The following is a 16,568-nucleotide window of genomic DNA, read 5'->3' as shown; positions in this document are numbered from 1 at the left end:
ACATATCTATGGTTAATTATTCCAAAAGAAGAAACAAAATACACGCAGTATGTGTTAAGTCTTTAGATTTGAATAAAAACTGTGCGCATTTTGTAAGACATAAAAATAAAAATTACGTTCCACATATGACAACTAGATACAATGTCCATCATAAAAATGAGCCCCAGCTATTCACGAGGAAACATCAATGCAAAAAATATATACATAAATCAAAAAACGGTAACACGGAGACAATAACATTGAAAACCAGTTTTTTCGAGAAGTGATGACATGGCCGGTTAGCTCAGTTGGTTAGAGCGTGGTGCTAATAACGCCAAGGTCGCGGGTTCGATCCCCGTACGGGCCAGTAACTTCATTTTTCACTTGCTGGAGACAAGCTTGACCCAAAGAATTGCATTTTTTGCTTTAGCTACTGTAGCATTTCATTATTTCTCCACTGTATCACTTCAATTTCATGAGACTCACCAAAAAGGCATGTAGAGCAGGCAATGTGATAATCACATAATAAAGAAATAGGGATAAATATATATACAAATCTAGAGCAATGTAATATGAGAATAAAAAGAAAAAAATAAAAGAAATAAAGACAAAAAGACAAAAAAACACAACTTGGTATCATACCAGTGCAAATATGTTGTACTACTGCAAATACAAATATAAAGTAGGTGCAATGAGGTAGATACAAGAATACATCTGGGCAGATATAAACTGCAGAGTACAAAATGGCATAGTTCACAGAGGTCTACAATATCTGACCTGGTTGAGAATTTGCAACCTCTCTTTTATGTTTTTTCCAGCATGGCGCTCTTCAAAAATTGCCACGAGGTTTACAATAGAGAAAGCAACTTTTTTAAAAGGATCCAAGTTGTATTTTATTGACAAGAAGCTCATCTCATGGACTTATTCAGTTTTCTTCATAAATTCAAAATGCTGTTAAACTTTCTGAGCTTCTTGCACATGTCGTCCTCAGTGCAGGCCTCAATCCTGCTCTTGATGAGCTGTGCCAGCTGGCTGTAGAAGGTCTTGGCCCACTGCGCTTCTAAGCAGGGGGCTGATATGTTGCACACTTTGGGAAGCACCGTGGCCAACTTCTCATTGCTGCTGACCTCACACCTTCTGAACACCCACTGCCCCCACGCTTCCCACATGTCATCATCTGTGAAATCCACTGTAATGCTTTCTTGGGCGTGCACTTCCTCAGGTCCTGCATCTTCCAGGTCATTCCATATGGCGCTGTAGGGTGAGGGAACAAACAGGAGCTTTATTTTTGCCAAATTTGTTGTAATACTGATGATTTTTAAAAAAATACAGTCACTCACACAACTCTTTTCAGAGGATCTGGAGTTAAGTCACTGAATGACAGCAGACCTCTGTGGCTCACTCGATTCCCCTCCATCCTGTGAAAGCACATGAGCAATTTTATATGTGAATCAATAAGAAAATCATCAAATATGAGCATATTTCTTGCATCTCTATTCAATGCTAGGAAACATTTTGCTGGATTGAGTGTAAATGTCACCATTTTCTCCCTTCTGCTTTTATGAGAATTCTACTTTGTGCAGTCACAGCCAACATGAAAGAACTTTCATTTCCCCCAAATATATCGTTTCACATGCTTGAATGCCATTCACTCATCTCTTACCACAGTTCTTGAAGGTTTTTTTTCACCCGTATGGCATTACTAAGAATCAATATTTCATCATCACCAATGTTGGTCCATCCAAGCCTAAATAAGGAACCGAAAGCATGACATATCGTCTGGATCATCTCAAATAAAGACGCTTGTAGTCCATCTATATAGTATAAATTTTCTGAACAAATGCTTGTCTTACCCGAGGTGAGTGATGCTTTCTGACACTTGCAGCACATCAGCAATGACCTGTATAGATTCCATATTGAGGGAGTTTTCTCCAAGCCTTTAAAATAAAATAGTTTGGATAATATTTTGATGGAATAAAGTCATCAGATTTGGGTGTTATGCATGCAAAGTGAATGTTTCACCCACATAGATCTGCAAAGGTTGAAACATGAGTAACTCAAACCTGGTAATAGATCGGTGGCTTCACATTTCATTCCATTAAAAATCAATCACTGCCTCCCATCTGACCCTTCTGAATCCGTTACCTTCTTGCGCTACAATATCTTAAGGATATTTATTGAAGCTTCATCTTCTGAATATTATAAGACCTTTGTTAGAAAGTGCAACCAAATTAGTTTGGTACCCAACAGTGGTCTTTTCTGTGGGGCAGTAATGTAATGGTGACAGAGAATCTCAAGTTATGCTATTGTCATGCTTAAAAATATATTAGAAAAATAATTTTGACACAAAGAAAAGAAATCCTGACAAGAAGATCAGCCTGGTATCATCGTCTGCAACTTCTTCTGACCAACCACATATCACCTATGCTGATTTGACTTCTGAAATTTTACCCAATATGCACTTTTTAAAAAAGTTTTCTCCAGCAAATTATCAGAAAACAGATAACACATACAGGGTACTAGTGCATGTTTCTATTGTTGTATGTTTTCTGGTTGCTGGTGGCCAAAAATCAGATTGAGTGTATAGATTATGACACCTGAAGTGGATGTAAAATTGATTTGATTGCAGTTTTTAACAGAACTCGCATGTGTTTTTCAGGCCAGAAGACTCGATGTGTTGACCTCCTTTACATATCTAGTTGTGAGGACTCGAAAATGTTGGAAAAAGCAACACAAATTAGCAAGCAAGACATTTCAGTCCACCCCTTTCATCTCCGAGGGCTTGTAAGTCTGAAAATACTCATTGTGTGAATTCAGGGCTTCATTAAATAGACAAAAAATATTTTACATATGAAACCTGCAGATTCTGATAGGGTCAGGTGGGAACTTTTTTCAGATTTGGTTGATGATATCTGTGGAATGTCTCCATTATATTTTACCTGGAACTCACCAAAGATTCTCACATCTGAGCAGCAGTGGTTGAATATCTCTCAGTGCATCGCAGCTAACTCCAGTCCCTGTAAGATCCAGCTCTGATATTTTACCTTTTGTGAGGTTTAGGAAGTACTTGATGGCATTGTAGTCCATCTGCGTGAGTGTTTCATCGCTAACGTTCACTCGTAGTGTCCTCGACTGCACGGCGACGGCCAGTGAGGGGTCCTGCTGCTCGAACAGGCAGTGCAAGCAGTTCAGCATATGAGCTCCATTCTCACACAGCATCTTGAGCGCTGTGATGATTTTCTCTCGATAGGTTTCCACTTTTTCTTTGCTGCAACACAATCCCACCTGCCTGGACAGAAAAGTAGCATTGCGTTCGGAGAGGATTCCAGAGAGGAAGCGGTTGAAAAGGTCCAAGTGTCCGTTGTTTGTTGCTTCTCCAGGAAGTCCTGAGCTCTGAAGTGCATCAGGTAAAGTTTGATCCGTCACTGCACAGTAAAGAGCAGCAAAGAACTCTTGAACAGTCAGATGAGCAAAGGAGAAAACCTCCTCAGTGCAGCTGGGTTCTTGTGCAACTGTCTTATCAAGGAAGGTACTAACAAGGCTATTTCCTTCTAACGCTGCAACATCTCGATCACTGGTGTAGAACAACGTTTGATGCTCCATTAGCTTGTGGAAGGCGAGTCTGCCCAGCTTCAGCACAATATCAGACAGCTGCTGGACGGTTCCTGTCTTCTGGTCTTGAAGAAATGCTTCAGCTCTTGCTTGGGTGTGAGAGCGAAGCAAAGCCACAAGATACTGCACATAAATATCCGTCATGGTCTTGGGGCTTTCTCCAGTGAGATCTTTGCTTTCCTTGAGGATGCAGCACACGATGTAGCAGAATGCAGGTATGTAGCACAATGTCAGCATGAGTTCGTTTGCCGTGACCACTGAGAACATGCGCTCAGCAACCACGCCATCTTGGAAATAACGTAAGAAGAAGTCTTGAACTTCAGTCAAGGAGAAGCCAGTGATGAGGACGAAGCGGTCGATGCAGCCCACAGGGATGTGGTTGACGGCTGCAGGTCGACTTGTGAGCATGACAGAGGCGTTGGGTAGCAGCTCACCCAGCATCAAACTACCGAAAACCTCCTTCACCTCTGCATCTTCATCCGGCTCAGTCACAAATATGTCAACATCACAGCTCCTGTAGTGTCTGAACTCATCGAAGCCGTCCAGGATGATGAGAAGTTTGCTGTCATTAGCCAAGATGTTATCAAGTTCTTTAGCAAGGTGCCTGTTTTTACGCAACACCAGCTCCCTGAAATTTGTGGGCTTATCAATCAGATTCAAGTCCCTGAAGGTCATGTGGATGATGAAGTCAAATGCAAGATGGTCCTTGTTTCTCCCATATTCGAACAACATCTTCTGCACCAGGATGGTTTTTCCGATTCCAGCCACTCCAGTCACCAGAACTTTCTTGACCGGACGAACTCCGTTTGCACTTGAGAACAGTTCGGCCGGTGTGATGTTCCTGTGCACTGCAGACTTCTGTTGCAGAGATAGTCGCTTTTGTCCGAAGGTCAGCACCTCGTGTCTTTTATTCTCTAAGCCCTGGTGCCCATCGACTAGCAGGAGGTTGACGTAATGTTCGGAAAAAAGGATTTTCTCTCCGTGTCGGGTGTTGTAGAAAAGCATGCCCTCACTCCTGCGCCTGAGGATGTCTTTGTGCTTCTGCTTGACTTTGTTGTACTCTGCAGAAGAAGAGTATTATGATATGCATGTTGCACTGTCTTCTTTTCAGTGCTTGTTAGCCAAAGTTCTACATGATTTTTGAGGTCAATTCTAATTTTTTACATGTGAATAAGCTAATATTCTTTACCTATACATACTGTCTGTTACAATTAAAGTCAAAAAGGAACAAAACAGGGTAATGGTTTATGGACTTTCCAGCAATATATGGTACAAAGTAGTTACCAATTCAACATGAAGACAGCGCTAGACTTCACACCACTGTTTGCTCTGCGACATGTGCTGCCAACAGTAATGAGTATCGTAAACAATGGATTCAGAGCCCATCACAAATTTAAGTTGTGATGGAACTGTTTCCTTGCAGAGAAGAAAGAGATGCTAGTGATATTAGAAAGTGCAACACCTTTTATTTTATTTTTTATTTTTTACATTTAATATTTTTGTTTCTTCTTTTATTTCATTTTTAAAGTTTGGATATCCTTGAACACTTATTTGAACAGAATATAGATTCTGATATTGTTTTAAAGAATAATATTAGAGATGTGCACTCATGTTGGAATAAATCCTCATTGTGAAGCAACCCTTACTTGCACTGAATTGGAAATATTTTAGAAAAACACACTGAATTACAAGACAAGGCTAGAATTAAATGATTTTAACAGTAATAGGTTGTGATCTAAAGTGGGCTGGTCTGAGGCATGAAAGTCCAGGGCTGAAAATGAGTCCCACTCCGGCCCTGTGATGGTTGCTAGAAATGTTCCTCTGTACCCCTATGTAGATTTTCCATTAAAAATCAGCCATTTCCAGCTAGAATAGTCATTTACCACATTAAACAATGTCTGGACTGTATGTCTGATTAATTTAATGTTATCTTCATACAAAAAATGCCTTTCTTTTAAAAAGTGAGGACATTTCTAAGTGACCCCAACTTTTGAACTTTAGTGTACTTTTACATACTGTATGTTAAAGCTATATTCAGAAAGAAACATAATTGTGACATTTTTTTAACCCTCCTGCGGTCCTCATTTACGGGCACTGAAAAATATTGTCTCCTTGTCTGAAAAAAATCCAAAAATGTAGCAAAAAAAATCCCCAAATTTCTAAAAATTTGCAAAACCTTCAGGAATTAAATTCCAATAATTCCTTTAAAAATTCCCTTAGAAGTTTTATTTTTAAAAAAAAATCCTAAAATTTGGCAAGAAAAGTCTTGAAAATATTTTCAACAAAATGAATAAAAATCTTTCCAAAAATCCTAAAAATATCTAAAATTTTATGAAAAAAACATTTTTTAACATTTCTTTTTTTCCACCAAAAAGTGTTCAAAGACTTCCCAAAAACATTGAAAATGTGGACATCAGAGGTTTCACTGTGATTTTTTTTCCACATTCCACACATATGATATATCAACATCAAAGCATGACTGACAATCCAGAAATTATCCTGAATGCACCAGTGACAGGTCTATGGTTATGATTGCATACCTATGGACTGAGGCCGATCTGTGTCCCCCTCTTTGGAGTGCTGATGACTTCTAGCAGACAGAAAAACCCGCGCTGCTTCCTCGCCTTTACATTCCACTATATCCAGCACCTTTCTTACTCTGGCCCGAGGCCCCGGCTGACACAACACGACCTCACGATCATCTCGAGTGAACACTTCACGACTCACTAAAACGTCCAGCAGGGAGCTGATGTGTCCTTCCAGCTCATCCACGAGGGAAACTCGCAGTATCCTCAGTGTTGTCAAACAGGAGTTACAAACATCCGTCTCCACCATAACTGATCAGAAATAATCCTCAGTAAAAGTCAGCAAAGATGGTGACAGGAGTTGCACCATCTAGATTCACACTTAGTGCAGAGGAATCCTGTAAATTAATGTCTCTCTTCTGGAGCTGTGAAACAACACTGTACATAAATATAGAAAGAGGAAGTACTCGCGCCTACTCACTAAATGTGTGAAGACAGATGCTTCTGGTTGAAAGGCTTGTTCTTCTGGTTTACTATCCACCCTCCCTTTGCTTCTGATGCATTCTAATTATCTGACACAATGGAGCACGTTGACTTGACAATGCTTTCACTCTAATTTAAAAAACAAAAGAAAGAATATGAGAAAGAACCACAACCACCAGATTATAAAAAGGAATGTATTTGGTTTTATTTAGTCAGAAACCAGGCATGAGCAAAGAGCAACACATCAAGTCACCAGCAGAGGGTCCCCATTGCATGCACATCCACTACCATCAGCTGCAAGGAAATGGAACAAACCCCAAACCTGACATTATTTACAAAAAAATATGCACAAGAACACAAGGAAATAAATAGTTAAAAAGACAAAACAAATATCTACACAACTTAAGAGCGTATATAATGTGATATTTTCCTCTGGTGACGTCAAAAAAACACCTCGATGAAAGGCCAAGTAGTCTCCTGCTGCACTGGATGACAAAGCAGGTTGTGGAACTGAGGACGTAATGGCAAAAGTGTAAACCCTGTCGACTGCATCTGTCCTTGCTACGTTAATTATGATCTTTATAAAGCTTCAAGTGTCACTAAAATCTGTCCAAGGATGAATGTTACATGAAGTTTTCAGAAGCTGCTTTTTTTGTTTAAAAGGTCAGAATTTGTAGGACGGTTTGTTCACCTCATGTTTGAACACACTGTAGTGCCACAAAGTGGTTAAAGGGACATTTTGACAAATATCTTTTCAAGAAATATCACCGAAAGAAATTACACTAAAAACTAGATTACAAAACAAACAAACAAAAAAAAAACTCTGCAAGCCATGTTCTTAACAAAGACTTGGATGAGTCCTGAGTGCAAAATAAGTGTCCTTTTTTTAACAAAACATTATTTGCTTCAGTCATACACCTCCTATAGTGCAACCCATGCAAAAGAAATCAATAGAGTGTCCGACTTTGTATTCTGCAAAACTGTGCTTTAAACACCTCAAATGCTGGTTCCGTCCGCTTTCAAGCACAGACCAGAATATATGTCCCAGGTGGCTGACACCAAAATTATACCATTTATAAAATATTAGGCTTCTAGTCATGTTAGCTATTTCCCATTTCTAAGCAGCATCATACCCACTGTGTTATTAAAAGCTCATTTAGCACTAAAACTATTGAACAATGCTGCTTGGAGACCATTGCAATGACGACAAACACACAACTATCCAGTGGTTATCACAAGCTTGGAGGGTTTCACCAAGAATCTCTAGGTATGAAGTCAATCAATTTTAAAAATGTCTGATTATAATTACATTTTTTGTGGCAAATTTCATGTGAAAATACTTGGTAGTATGCGCTGTTTTGGACATGAAGTGATGGTGCAACAATAGAATGTAACGGTACAGCACTGTTGTTCCTTTTTTCTTTTCCTTTCTTAAGAAAAACCCTGAAACTGCACAAGTTTCCAGGTCGATGGTCAGTTTTAACAGTTTCCCCTTCATGAAACCATGCAGTAACCGCAGGTTTCTCCTGCTCGCAGTGGAAATGTCTCTCAGGTTTGCACAATTTGAAAAGAAAAGCTGCTGTCATGGACTTCATAAAATATAGCAGAAGTAAAATGAAGCCCTCATTAACAGACCGGTCCCAATGCTTTCAAATTCAAACCCTCGCGTGGCGTCTTTGAGAAGAGAGAAACCAAACGCTCCTCCACACTCATTCATCCCCATCCGTGCCTGATCGGTGAAGTAGGGACGGGTTGTAGAGGTTACAAGTCTCCGCTGGCACCTTCCCTGACCCCTCCAGGTTTTCCGCGGCCCTCGTGTCGCTCTGCTGCTTCAGGTATTTCTGCAGGAGTAACAGCAGCGGCTCTTAAACTGAGGCAGCGGGCAGAGCTCCAACTGTCGGACCTTCTCACAGTACCTCGTGCTGTCTCGACACTCTCCTGCTGGGACACGCAGGAAACACAGTTTACTACACAAGCATCTCCCCCCCACAAAAACAGCAAGAGCACAGTATTGCAGTATCAAACCATAAAGTTATTTTCAGTTTTATACTTTGTATTGGAGGCTCAATCTGTCACCCAAAAAACTTACATGAAGGCCTGTGGGTTATCACAGTTACTTAGTTTTAATAAATATCTAATGCTGCAGAGATTTTTAAGAAGATTTTTCTAGTGATTTAAGCAGCTCAAGTGAAATTCTTTTCTCTAGTTTCATAATGGAGTGCCGGCAGTCATGTTAGAGACAGATACTTTCAAGCCTCATCAAACCAAAACTATGTCCATTATGAGCAAAGTCAAAGTGCAAATATATGGAGGGAGGGAGGGATGGGTTTTCTTGTTTTTAGTGTTTTTAAATGTTGTAAAGCACTTTGTGTTGCTTTAACTGTATGAAAAGTGCTATATAAATAAAGTTTGATTCACTGATTGATTGTCTTCTCTTGGCTTTGTCATTACTGCACCTTCTGCTTACCTCTGCCACAGGACAAAATATTGCATCTCTGCCAGCTGTGAGGTCGAGGCCTCCACATGCAGTGATGTTCCCTCATGGCCTTGCCGGTCCGAAGGTGCGTGCATGTCACCTGACGTGACTGGAAGCCATGACGCCCACAGGTGGCCGTGCACTGTGTCCATGGTCCGACACGCCACTGAAGAGCACACGCCTCCGTGGAGCAGTTCTTCACAGAGGCTGGTCTGAGAACACAAACACACAAGATACAATGTTCTGCTACTCTACTGAAACATGAGGCATCATTGGCTGCACATCAACAACAAAAATTCTTAATTTGATATTCGTGTTTACCTCTGGAGTCCGCTGCACATCCTGTAGGGGACTTTGGTGCCGTTTGTGTCTTGGCAGTAGACATGGCGATGCTGTGTGGCCACACTGGGACCAACACATTGGCCATGACACTGAAGGAGGAGATTCCATCAAAATTACTAACAAGTTTTAGTAAGACAGTCTTTCCTACCTTAAAGAGCAACTGTAAGTGTAACTGCTTTCACAAGATGTCAAGTTTCGATTCTAAACTATGCATCATATTAAAGCATTTAGTTCACTTAAAAAGGTAGCTACTGATTTGTAAACAGGTTAAAAGACAATGTGTACATCTAGAGGAAAGATGTGATAGACAAGGAAAGCTCAAATAAAAAAAAAACATGATATGAGATGAGATAAGTTAAGATGACACAGGGAGAAAAGTGACATCAACAAATGTGAGAAGAGCTTAAATGAGATGAGGTAAGAAAAAAGGTGACATTAACAAATATGAGATCAGATGAAATCTGATCAGGCGAGAAGAACAAATCTGATGTCATCAAATATGTGTTGAGATGAGATAAGAAGAGAAAAGTTGACATCAACAAATATGATATTAGATGAGAAAAGTTAACAGGAGAAGAAATGCGATGTCAACAAATATGAGAAGAGAAGAAATGAGATGAGGTAAGATTTTTTTTTTTTAAAAAGTGACAAACCAACATGAGATGAGATATGATAAAAAGAAATTAGGTGACATCAACAAGCATGAGATGAGAAGAGATGAGGAAAAAAAGGTGATGCTGGCAAATATGAGATCAGATGAGATCTGATCAGATAAGAAGAACAAGTCTGATGTCATCAAATATGAGTTGAGATGAGACAATACGATACTAGATAAGATGAGAAAAGTTAACAGAAGAAGACAAGTGACGTCAACAAATATGAGAAGAGATGAAAAGAGAGATAAGATATCAGATCCGATTAGACAAGTCTTTATTAATCCCACAGCGAGTAAATGGGAAAGTGCAAAAATATCAGGACATTAGAAGAAAAATAAACAAAAGAAATGCACATAAGTATCACTGATATTGCACAAATTCCTTTGAATGTGCAAATAATTTATCTCTTTATAGCTAAGGAAGTATGTGTACCTGTTGTGACATGTTTCCGCTCAGTAATAATAATAATGATAATAATAAGTAAATTCACCAGCCCCCAGGACGTCGTGGCCCATCTGGTGCAGGGCAGAAGGTTACACATCCTGGTATCAGAGGGTCTCCGTCCTGTTCCAAGACACTGCCCGTTCTCTGCTTGTCTTGACCTGCTGTGAGGACCCTTCATGCAGCGGACGCTCCTTGTCTGGGTCCCACCTCCGCAGGTGGCCGAACACAGCGACCAAGCGTCCACACGCCACCTAACCAACCACAGGAAAATGAAACTACTACATAACAACTTGTTTGTTTGTCAGTTTGGTCACAAATTGTACATTACACATATAGTGAGTATATGTAGTAGCTCCAACTTACCTGAAGAGGCAGGCTTGTCCTTGACACAGCTCAACTGACTGGCTGCTGTTACTCCTATCAGTACAAGCAGGGCCGGTTGCTCCTACACGGTTACCTTGGACACAGTTTCTTCCTTTGACACCTCAAAATACAATGAGCCACAGAGTTAAAACCTCAACTTTGACTAAATGCACTAGAAAAAAGATTAACATAATACTGTATTACTATATGAATCCAGTTATAATCACTACAGCAGCTTCAAACTGCTTCTCTGACCTTATTAAGATCATTTCTCTTCTGTTTATGACTAAAAGAGTTGATCACGTTCACCATAAAATTGCACTTTCCAAGAACTTAGTAATAAATTCTATTTCCAATTCATTTCCCTCTAAAGCTATTGAGAGTACTTGGGATTGCATTCCTGTTTCCCCTACCACTCCACTCTATCCCTAAAATGCCGAGAAGTACACCCAATACATTACCTTTAACTGAATTTGAATTAAAAATATGAGAAAATACAGCTGGGGCATTTTTCAGCACTTTTAAGCCTCTTTATCCTTTCCATTTAGATTAGCTGAACGGGCTACGTTGAGTTAATCTTCTTTGAAACACTGCCTGGAACCTCTAATTGTTGCCGTATGGGGGGGAAAAGTGCCGTAGAATCAGGAAAACCACAGCAGTGGTGCTGTGATGAGAACGCAGTAATTTTGGGACTGATAATGCTTCGAGGAGACGAAAGACAGCGCAGCTCGGAGATGACCCGAGCTGTGATATGCCCCCGGACATTCCCCATCACTGATGCAGCCAGATGAGCCAGTACGGTAAGTAAAAGCTCATTGTGTATATCTGCGCCTGTGGTTACTCTTGTGTCTGAGTGTTTTTCAGCTGAAAGAACGCTTTCCCAGAATCTCTCAGCCTGAACCACGAAAGAACAACACAAATTACTGTAAACTGGAGTACATAAAACTATACCAGAACAAACTCAACTTGACATTAGGTCAATACTTACTTAATCATTTGAAGGTAAAGCTACAGAAAAGGTTTTCAATATCTGCAAAACGTGAGCTTCAAAAGATTCTAGGCAGCCGATTTTTTTATTTTTTTTTACCTCCAGTTTTTCCAAACTTAAGGCCATGCTAAGCTAATGGTCTTCTGGCTCCAGCTACATTACAAACAGAGAAGCATTTATCTTTTCATTCAACAAATATTTTCCAAGCTGCTGAACTTTAATAAATGACACTCATTTTCTATTTCATGACTTTGTAGGCCTGAGAAGTTCCAGAACTTACCTGTAATCTGCAGCCAAGACGAAAGAGATGTACTTCCAAGACGGTTCCTGGCAGTGCAGGTGTAAAAACCTTCGTCCCCTTTCCCTGGAGACTGGATCCTCAGTGAGCCGGAGGGCAACAGGCCTACTCTGCCAACGCAAGGACAAAACAACCAGTCAGCTATGAAATTTGCATGGAAAAAAGTCCCTTTAAAGGGTAATTCTTACCTGCTATTTTGGGGCAGCTCTTTTCCATTCTTGGTCCATGTCACGGATGGTTCAGGGTTGCCCAGCGCCTCACACCTCAGCACCAAAGTAGCGACTGGTTTCTGCAGCAAAACCGGCACCCCCACATAAACCACCATTTCAGACTGTGGTGCCACTCCGACCTTCTTGGACCGTTGGATTATCGCTGGATTCCTTGCTCTGGAGGTGTGGGCTTTGATGGTCGGTTTATATAGGAGCGGTCCTTGGGTGGAAGATTCCGCACTTTCTGGTGGGTGAAGAGTAGATTCATTGGTTTCACCCTGCGTCGTGGTGAGCTCACTGAGCAGCTGAGCGATGAGTTGTTCCGATGGTGGTCCTCCGAGGCCTTCAGAGAGTTTGTACGTGATCTCGTCAAGCCTGCGGGTATCAGCGATGAGTACAACTGGGATGGAAAGTTCTGAGCTTGTCGTCTCCTCCTCGAGATTCGACTTGTTCTTTTCATTCGAGTGGGGTTTGTCAGCGATGTATTTTTCATCTTGGACAGAGCCTTTGAGTTCAAGCAAACGCTCAACAATGTTGTCATATTTGTTGAGGGATATGGGCAGCTCCTGTAATCTTTCCCTGGTTGACATCACATCATGCCGTCCAACATTTTGTTGTCCACTTTGAAGAAGCCATGACTCCGGGACAGACAGCTTTTGCTTGCTGCCAATGATCTGTAGGATGAAATGTTCTTTTGCCTGACCTGCGATGCACGTGTATATCCCGGCATCAGATGCGCGAAACTGCTGGATCTTCACATATCCCAGTGACGTTATGGAGAGGTGTGGGAGGCTGAACAGGGGCTTTCCTTCTTTCAGCCATCGGATGTGACCTTTGCGGAAATTTCGTGTTGGGCAGCGAAGGACCACAGTTGTCCAGGGCAGTAGGTAGGCATAACCTCCAACAACCAGCTGTATCTTTTTGCCTTTCCTCCACTGGATATAAACCTTCTTCTGGGTGAGGATGGTGGGATCAGGCTTGATGGAGTCTGGAATTATATTAGAGGACAGATGAATGGCTTAACTTCTGGGTATTTGTGATTTGCTAGAGCTTCACACAGCTTAGCTCTTTCTTCTCCTTGCTTAGAATTGCAGCTTTAATTCACTCTTCCCTGTCTTATCAGTACACTTTCCATAAACCGAAGCAAAAGAGAGTCTCTTACTTTCACAGTGCTTGAAGGAGCATGGCCGGACTCTGTTGGGCTTGGATGTCATGGAACAGTTCTTCGGGTCTATTGTCCAATATCGTCTGTTCTCCCCTCGTTTCATGCAGATGGCCTGCAGACTCTGAATGCCATTTCCGCAGGTCACTGAACACTAAACAAATGAATATACATGAAATGAAAATGAGTAAAATCTGTACAGTGTAAGTTTGTAGATAATTTGAACCGAAAATTGTCAGTATGTGCACGAGTCAAACAACAAGCTACCTGGGACCACTCAGTTGTGACCCACAGAGGCGGACAGTCCTGCTTTCCGCAGGGCTGCTGGTTTGTGGGGCTCTTGGAAGGACAAAAGGTATCAGGCAGCTCCAGGATGCTGCCATCTGCCAGCCGCTGTTTGCACAGTACCTTCCTCCTCTGAACTCCACCTCCGCAGCTCTGGGAGCACTGCAGGCATAAAAATGTAGAAGTGTCAGAAGTTTTATCAGTCATATTAGCCTAGATCCTTAATTCTTATTCCTGGGGAAGACATGAATCAATCTATCAAGTATTTCAACTAGCACTTATAACATACAGTTTTACAGAACAAAAGGAATAAAACAACAAAAACAATATTTTGCCACCCTCAGGTCTTCTGGAAGGTTATTCCCAAGATAAAAACCAAAAATGCTTTAACATAGGCTTATTTTGTCACTTCAGTAAAATTACAAGGCCACTATCAGAAGACCTGAGGGTTTTAGAGAATTCATAGAATAAAAACATGTCCAAAAAATAGGTAGACCCAAACCATTAAGAGATTTAACAGCCAATTAAGGATCTTAAAATCGTTTCTAAAGCTGGTCGACACATGTCCTACAGAGATTTGAGGTAGCTGAAGTTGAAATACATGCTTCATCAGAGCTTTACAATCCTACAAGTAACAGAAGAAACAGTCGAACTCTAGAAATGATCTTCACAAGATAAGATTGATTCTTAGTTGTGTCTCTCATGTCAGGCAGAAAACAGACGAGTCAAAGACGATTCTTAGATTTTTCACTTGTTGAAATGGGTTTCAATTTTTTCTCCTGACTGAGGTGTAGGAAATGATCTGCTATCCATAACTTGAAATTTAAAACACAGTTAAAGAGACACAATGATTGGCAATGTAAAGTAGCGTGTCATCAGCATAGCGACTGATGTTTCAAGGAGTTAAAAAAAAAAGTAGGGCCTCAAATTAAACGTTCAGGAATGCCAGAAATAATGTTCTTGCCTTTAGATGAACACTCATCCATGCTTACAAAAAATTCTCAATCGGTAAGATAAGATTTAAGTTTACGTTGGTGACACTACTTAGTGAGATCCTTTACCTGTCCCCAGTCTTGTGTGTCCCACATCGGAGGGCAGTCGAAGCGGTTGCAGGCCTGGACAGGACTGGGTTTGGGCTTTGGACAGTCTTCATCCTTTAAAACTGCAGTGTGGTTGCTGTTACGAGAGGGCTGGTGAGTGCACGCCACGGTCCGGGTCATCAGACCAACCCCACACGTAGCAGAGCATGAACTCCACTCCCCTGTTCCCCACCTGTGGAAACAATATTCACTGAGCCTTCTTCCAAAACAATTTGTAGCAGATCTATACATCAAAATCATATATATTTCAAATCAGTGTAGCCAAGAGGGGCTCAGTCAAGAATGCTGGATGTGTTTTCTTGATCCAATGAGAGGGCACTCTTGCTGTCTTATGAATACATAAATTCATGAGAGTGAAATTCATGAAATATCAAAAGCAAAATGCATTAAATCTCTCACTGAATTCCCTGATATCTGAGAAATCCCTGTGGCATATTTTTTCACTGGACCTATGAGGCACAACATCCATGCTGTTGTCCAACACAATTTTATACGCTGTCATTAATCTAGCATCAAAGTTACTGTCGCATTTTTATTTCAAACCGAGGCCTTTACTTCTGGCTTGACAGATTAGGCGATATTTCAAAACTATTCATATTTACTCAAGGGTCCAGGGACTGAGGAGAATTGGGAATGAAGCTTGTTCATGGACCAGGACTACTCAAAGCTAAATCCTATGGCTGTTTCCCTTCAGAGGGAACACTATCCAAAGAGTGTAGCCTAATATGGGAGGGTGAGGAGGCCTCAGGGAGGGAGTAAAGGGCCAAAGGAAACAAGCCCAATGCAGCGTTTGTTGTGCCTGAAAACAAGACTCAAGGCCTGGAAAAACAGGCGAGGGCAGGCTGCAAGCCGCTGGGTTTTCTGACAAGCGTGTGAGTGGTGGAACACTGACAACACGCACGGTGTTAACTTGAAACGTGTGGCCTACCACAAAATCCACTCACCGCTCAGCCACGAATGTTAAAAGACATGCCATGTTGCTGTTTAATCTTTTAGGTATTTTATTTGGATAAATCTTGTTTGGCTTGTTACGATTAGCAATTACAACATGGACATCACAATATCGCTCTTATACATCTATTGGATTATAGGTGGATAACAGTGATGTGTGGATCAGGCTTAACATCATCCACCACAAAGCAAACATCAACATTATTTCATGGGCAATATATGTAGTCCTAAGCATGATGATATGGTGCCACGTCACCAAAACTTGACTTGTTGATTTAACTTGGGCCACAATTTCACTACATTGCTTCCACATTTAATTTTTTTTGTTTGGAATTTTTAGTTTTTTACGTTGTGTTCCTTTGCTATTCAAGGAAAATTGACCCAACTATTGGTGCGGGGAGAGTCTAGTCTGTTGATTTGTGTTAATTTATGTCTGAAACTTAACACATGTTCACATTTTCGAGTATCTAATTGTGATTTTCTGCATTATTATGTTACCCACCTGCTTTAAAACAGTAGTGTTAATTTGAATGAATGATCTTGTATAGGCTGATATGGGGAATAATAGAGATTATTACTACTGAATAAAGAAAAACCCCAAAATCCATGTTATATATAATTTATATACATTGAAAAGCATGTTCTATATATATAATGTTTAAAATGACAAAATTATACCATTTATCAAGGCAAGA

General features: G+C 40.7%; 3 protein-coding genes and 1 non-coding gene across 7 annotated transcripts in view; 2 read left to right on the top strand and 2 right to left on the bottom strand.

Annotated features, from left to right (window-relative positions):
* LOC110962536 (pyruvate carboxylase, mitochondrial) overlaps positions 1–16,568 on the top strand; it is a 627,844-nt gene that overhangs the window by 36,553 nt on the left and 574,723 nt on the right.
* LOC110953818 (NACHT, LRR and PYD domains-containing protein 3-like) lies at positions 35–6,618 on the bottom strand. The gene is made up of 6 exons (XM_051943657.1): positions 6,132–6,618; positions 2,930–4,652; positions 1,833–1,916; positions 1,643–1,726; positions 1,320–1,397; positions 35–1,233 (listed from the first exon to the last, which is right to left on the bottom strand). Exons 1-6 carry the CDS (start codon positions 6,424–6,426, stop codon positions 915–917), a joined length of 2,583 nt encoding a protein of 860 aa, XP_051799617.1. The 5' UTR covers positions 6,427–6,618; the 3' UTR covers positions 35–914.
* On the top strand, positions 273–346 carry trnai-aau (transfer RNA isoleucine (anticodon AAU)). Its single transcript has one exon. It is a non-coding gene; the product is annotated as a tRNA-Ile (tRNA).
* The window catches only part of LOC110962296 (ADAMTS-like protein 1), a 109,060-nt gene continuing 99,271 nt past the window's right edge, over positions 6,780–16,568 (bottom strand). For 3 of the 4 annotated variants that reach the window (XM_051943650.1, XM_051943649.1, XM_051943652.1), the window contains 10 exons: positions 14,884–15,094; positions 13,805–13,984; positions 13,538–13,691; positions 12,355–13,363; positions 12,149–12,276; positions 10,881–11,001; positions 10,564–10,768; positions 9,397–9,506; positions 9,067–9,287; positions 6,780–8,540 (listed from right to left, as the gene is read on the bottom strand). In XM_051943650.1, coding sequence (XP_051799610.1) covers positions 8,431–8,540; positions 9,067–9,287; positions 9,397–9,506; positions 10,564–10,768; positions 10,881–11,001; positions 12,149–12,276; positions 12,355–13,363; positions 13,538–13,691; positions 13,805–13,984; positions 14,884–15,094 — 2,449 coding nt within the window. In that variant the 3' untranslated portion in view covers positions 6,780–8,430. The remainder of the gene's footprint in view (positions 8,541–9,066; positions 9,288–9,396; positions 9,507–10,563; positions 10,769–10,880; positions 11,002–12,148; positions 12,277–12,354; positions 13,364–13,537; positions 13,692–13,804; positions 13,985–14,883; positions 15,095–16,568) is intronic. The other variant, XM_051943651.1, reaches the window with a different exon arrangement.

This window comes from Acanthochromis polyacanthus, chromosome 23, assembly GCF_021347895.1.
Source record: "Acanthochromis polyacanthus isolate Apoly-LR-REF ecotype Palm Island chromosome 23, KAUST_Apoly_ChrSc, whole genome shotgun sequence".
Classification (NCBI taxonomy): Eukaryota; Metazoa; Chordata; class Actinopteri; family Pomacentridae; genus Acanthochromis; species Acanthochromis polyacanthus.
Note: the sequence above shows the minus strand (reverse complement) of the source record. Positions and strands in the feature narration are given on the sequence as shown.

Bases quoted from the DNA above. Each gene is read 5' to 3' on its own strand.
- LOC110953818 (XM_051943657.1), bottom strand. From the start codon at position 6,426: ATGGTGGAGACGGATGTTTGTAACTCCTGTTTGACAACACTGAGGATA. The intron at 1,727-1,832 runs GTAAGACAAGCA...TTCCTTATTTAG, and splicing joins GAAAGCATCACTCACCTCGG to GCTTGGATGGACCAACATTG. The intron at 1,398-1,642 runs GTAAGAGATGAG...GTGCTTTCACAG, and splicing joins AAAAACCTTCAAGAACTGTG to GATGGAGGGGAATCGAGTGA.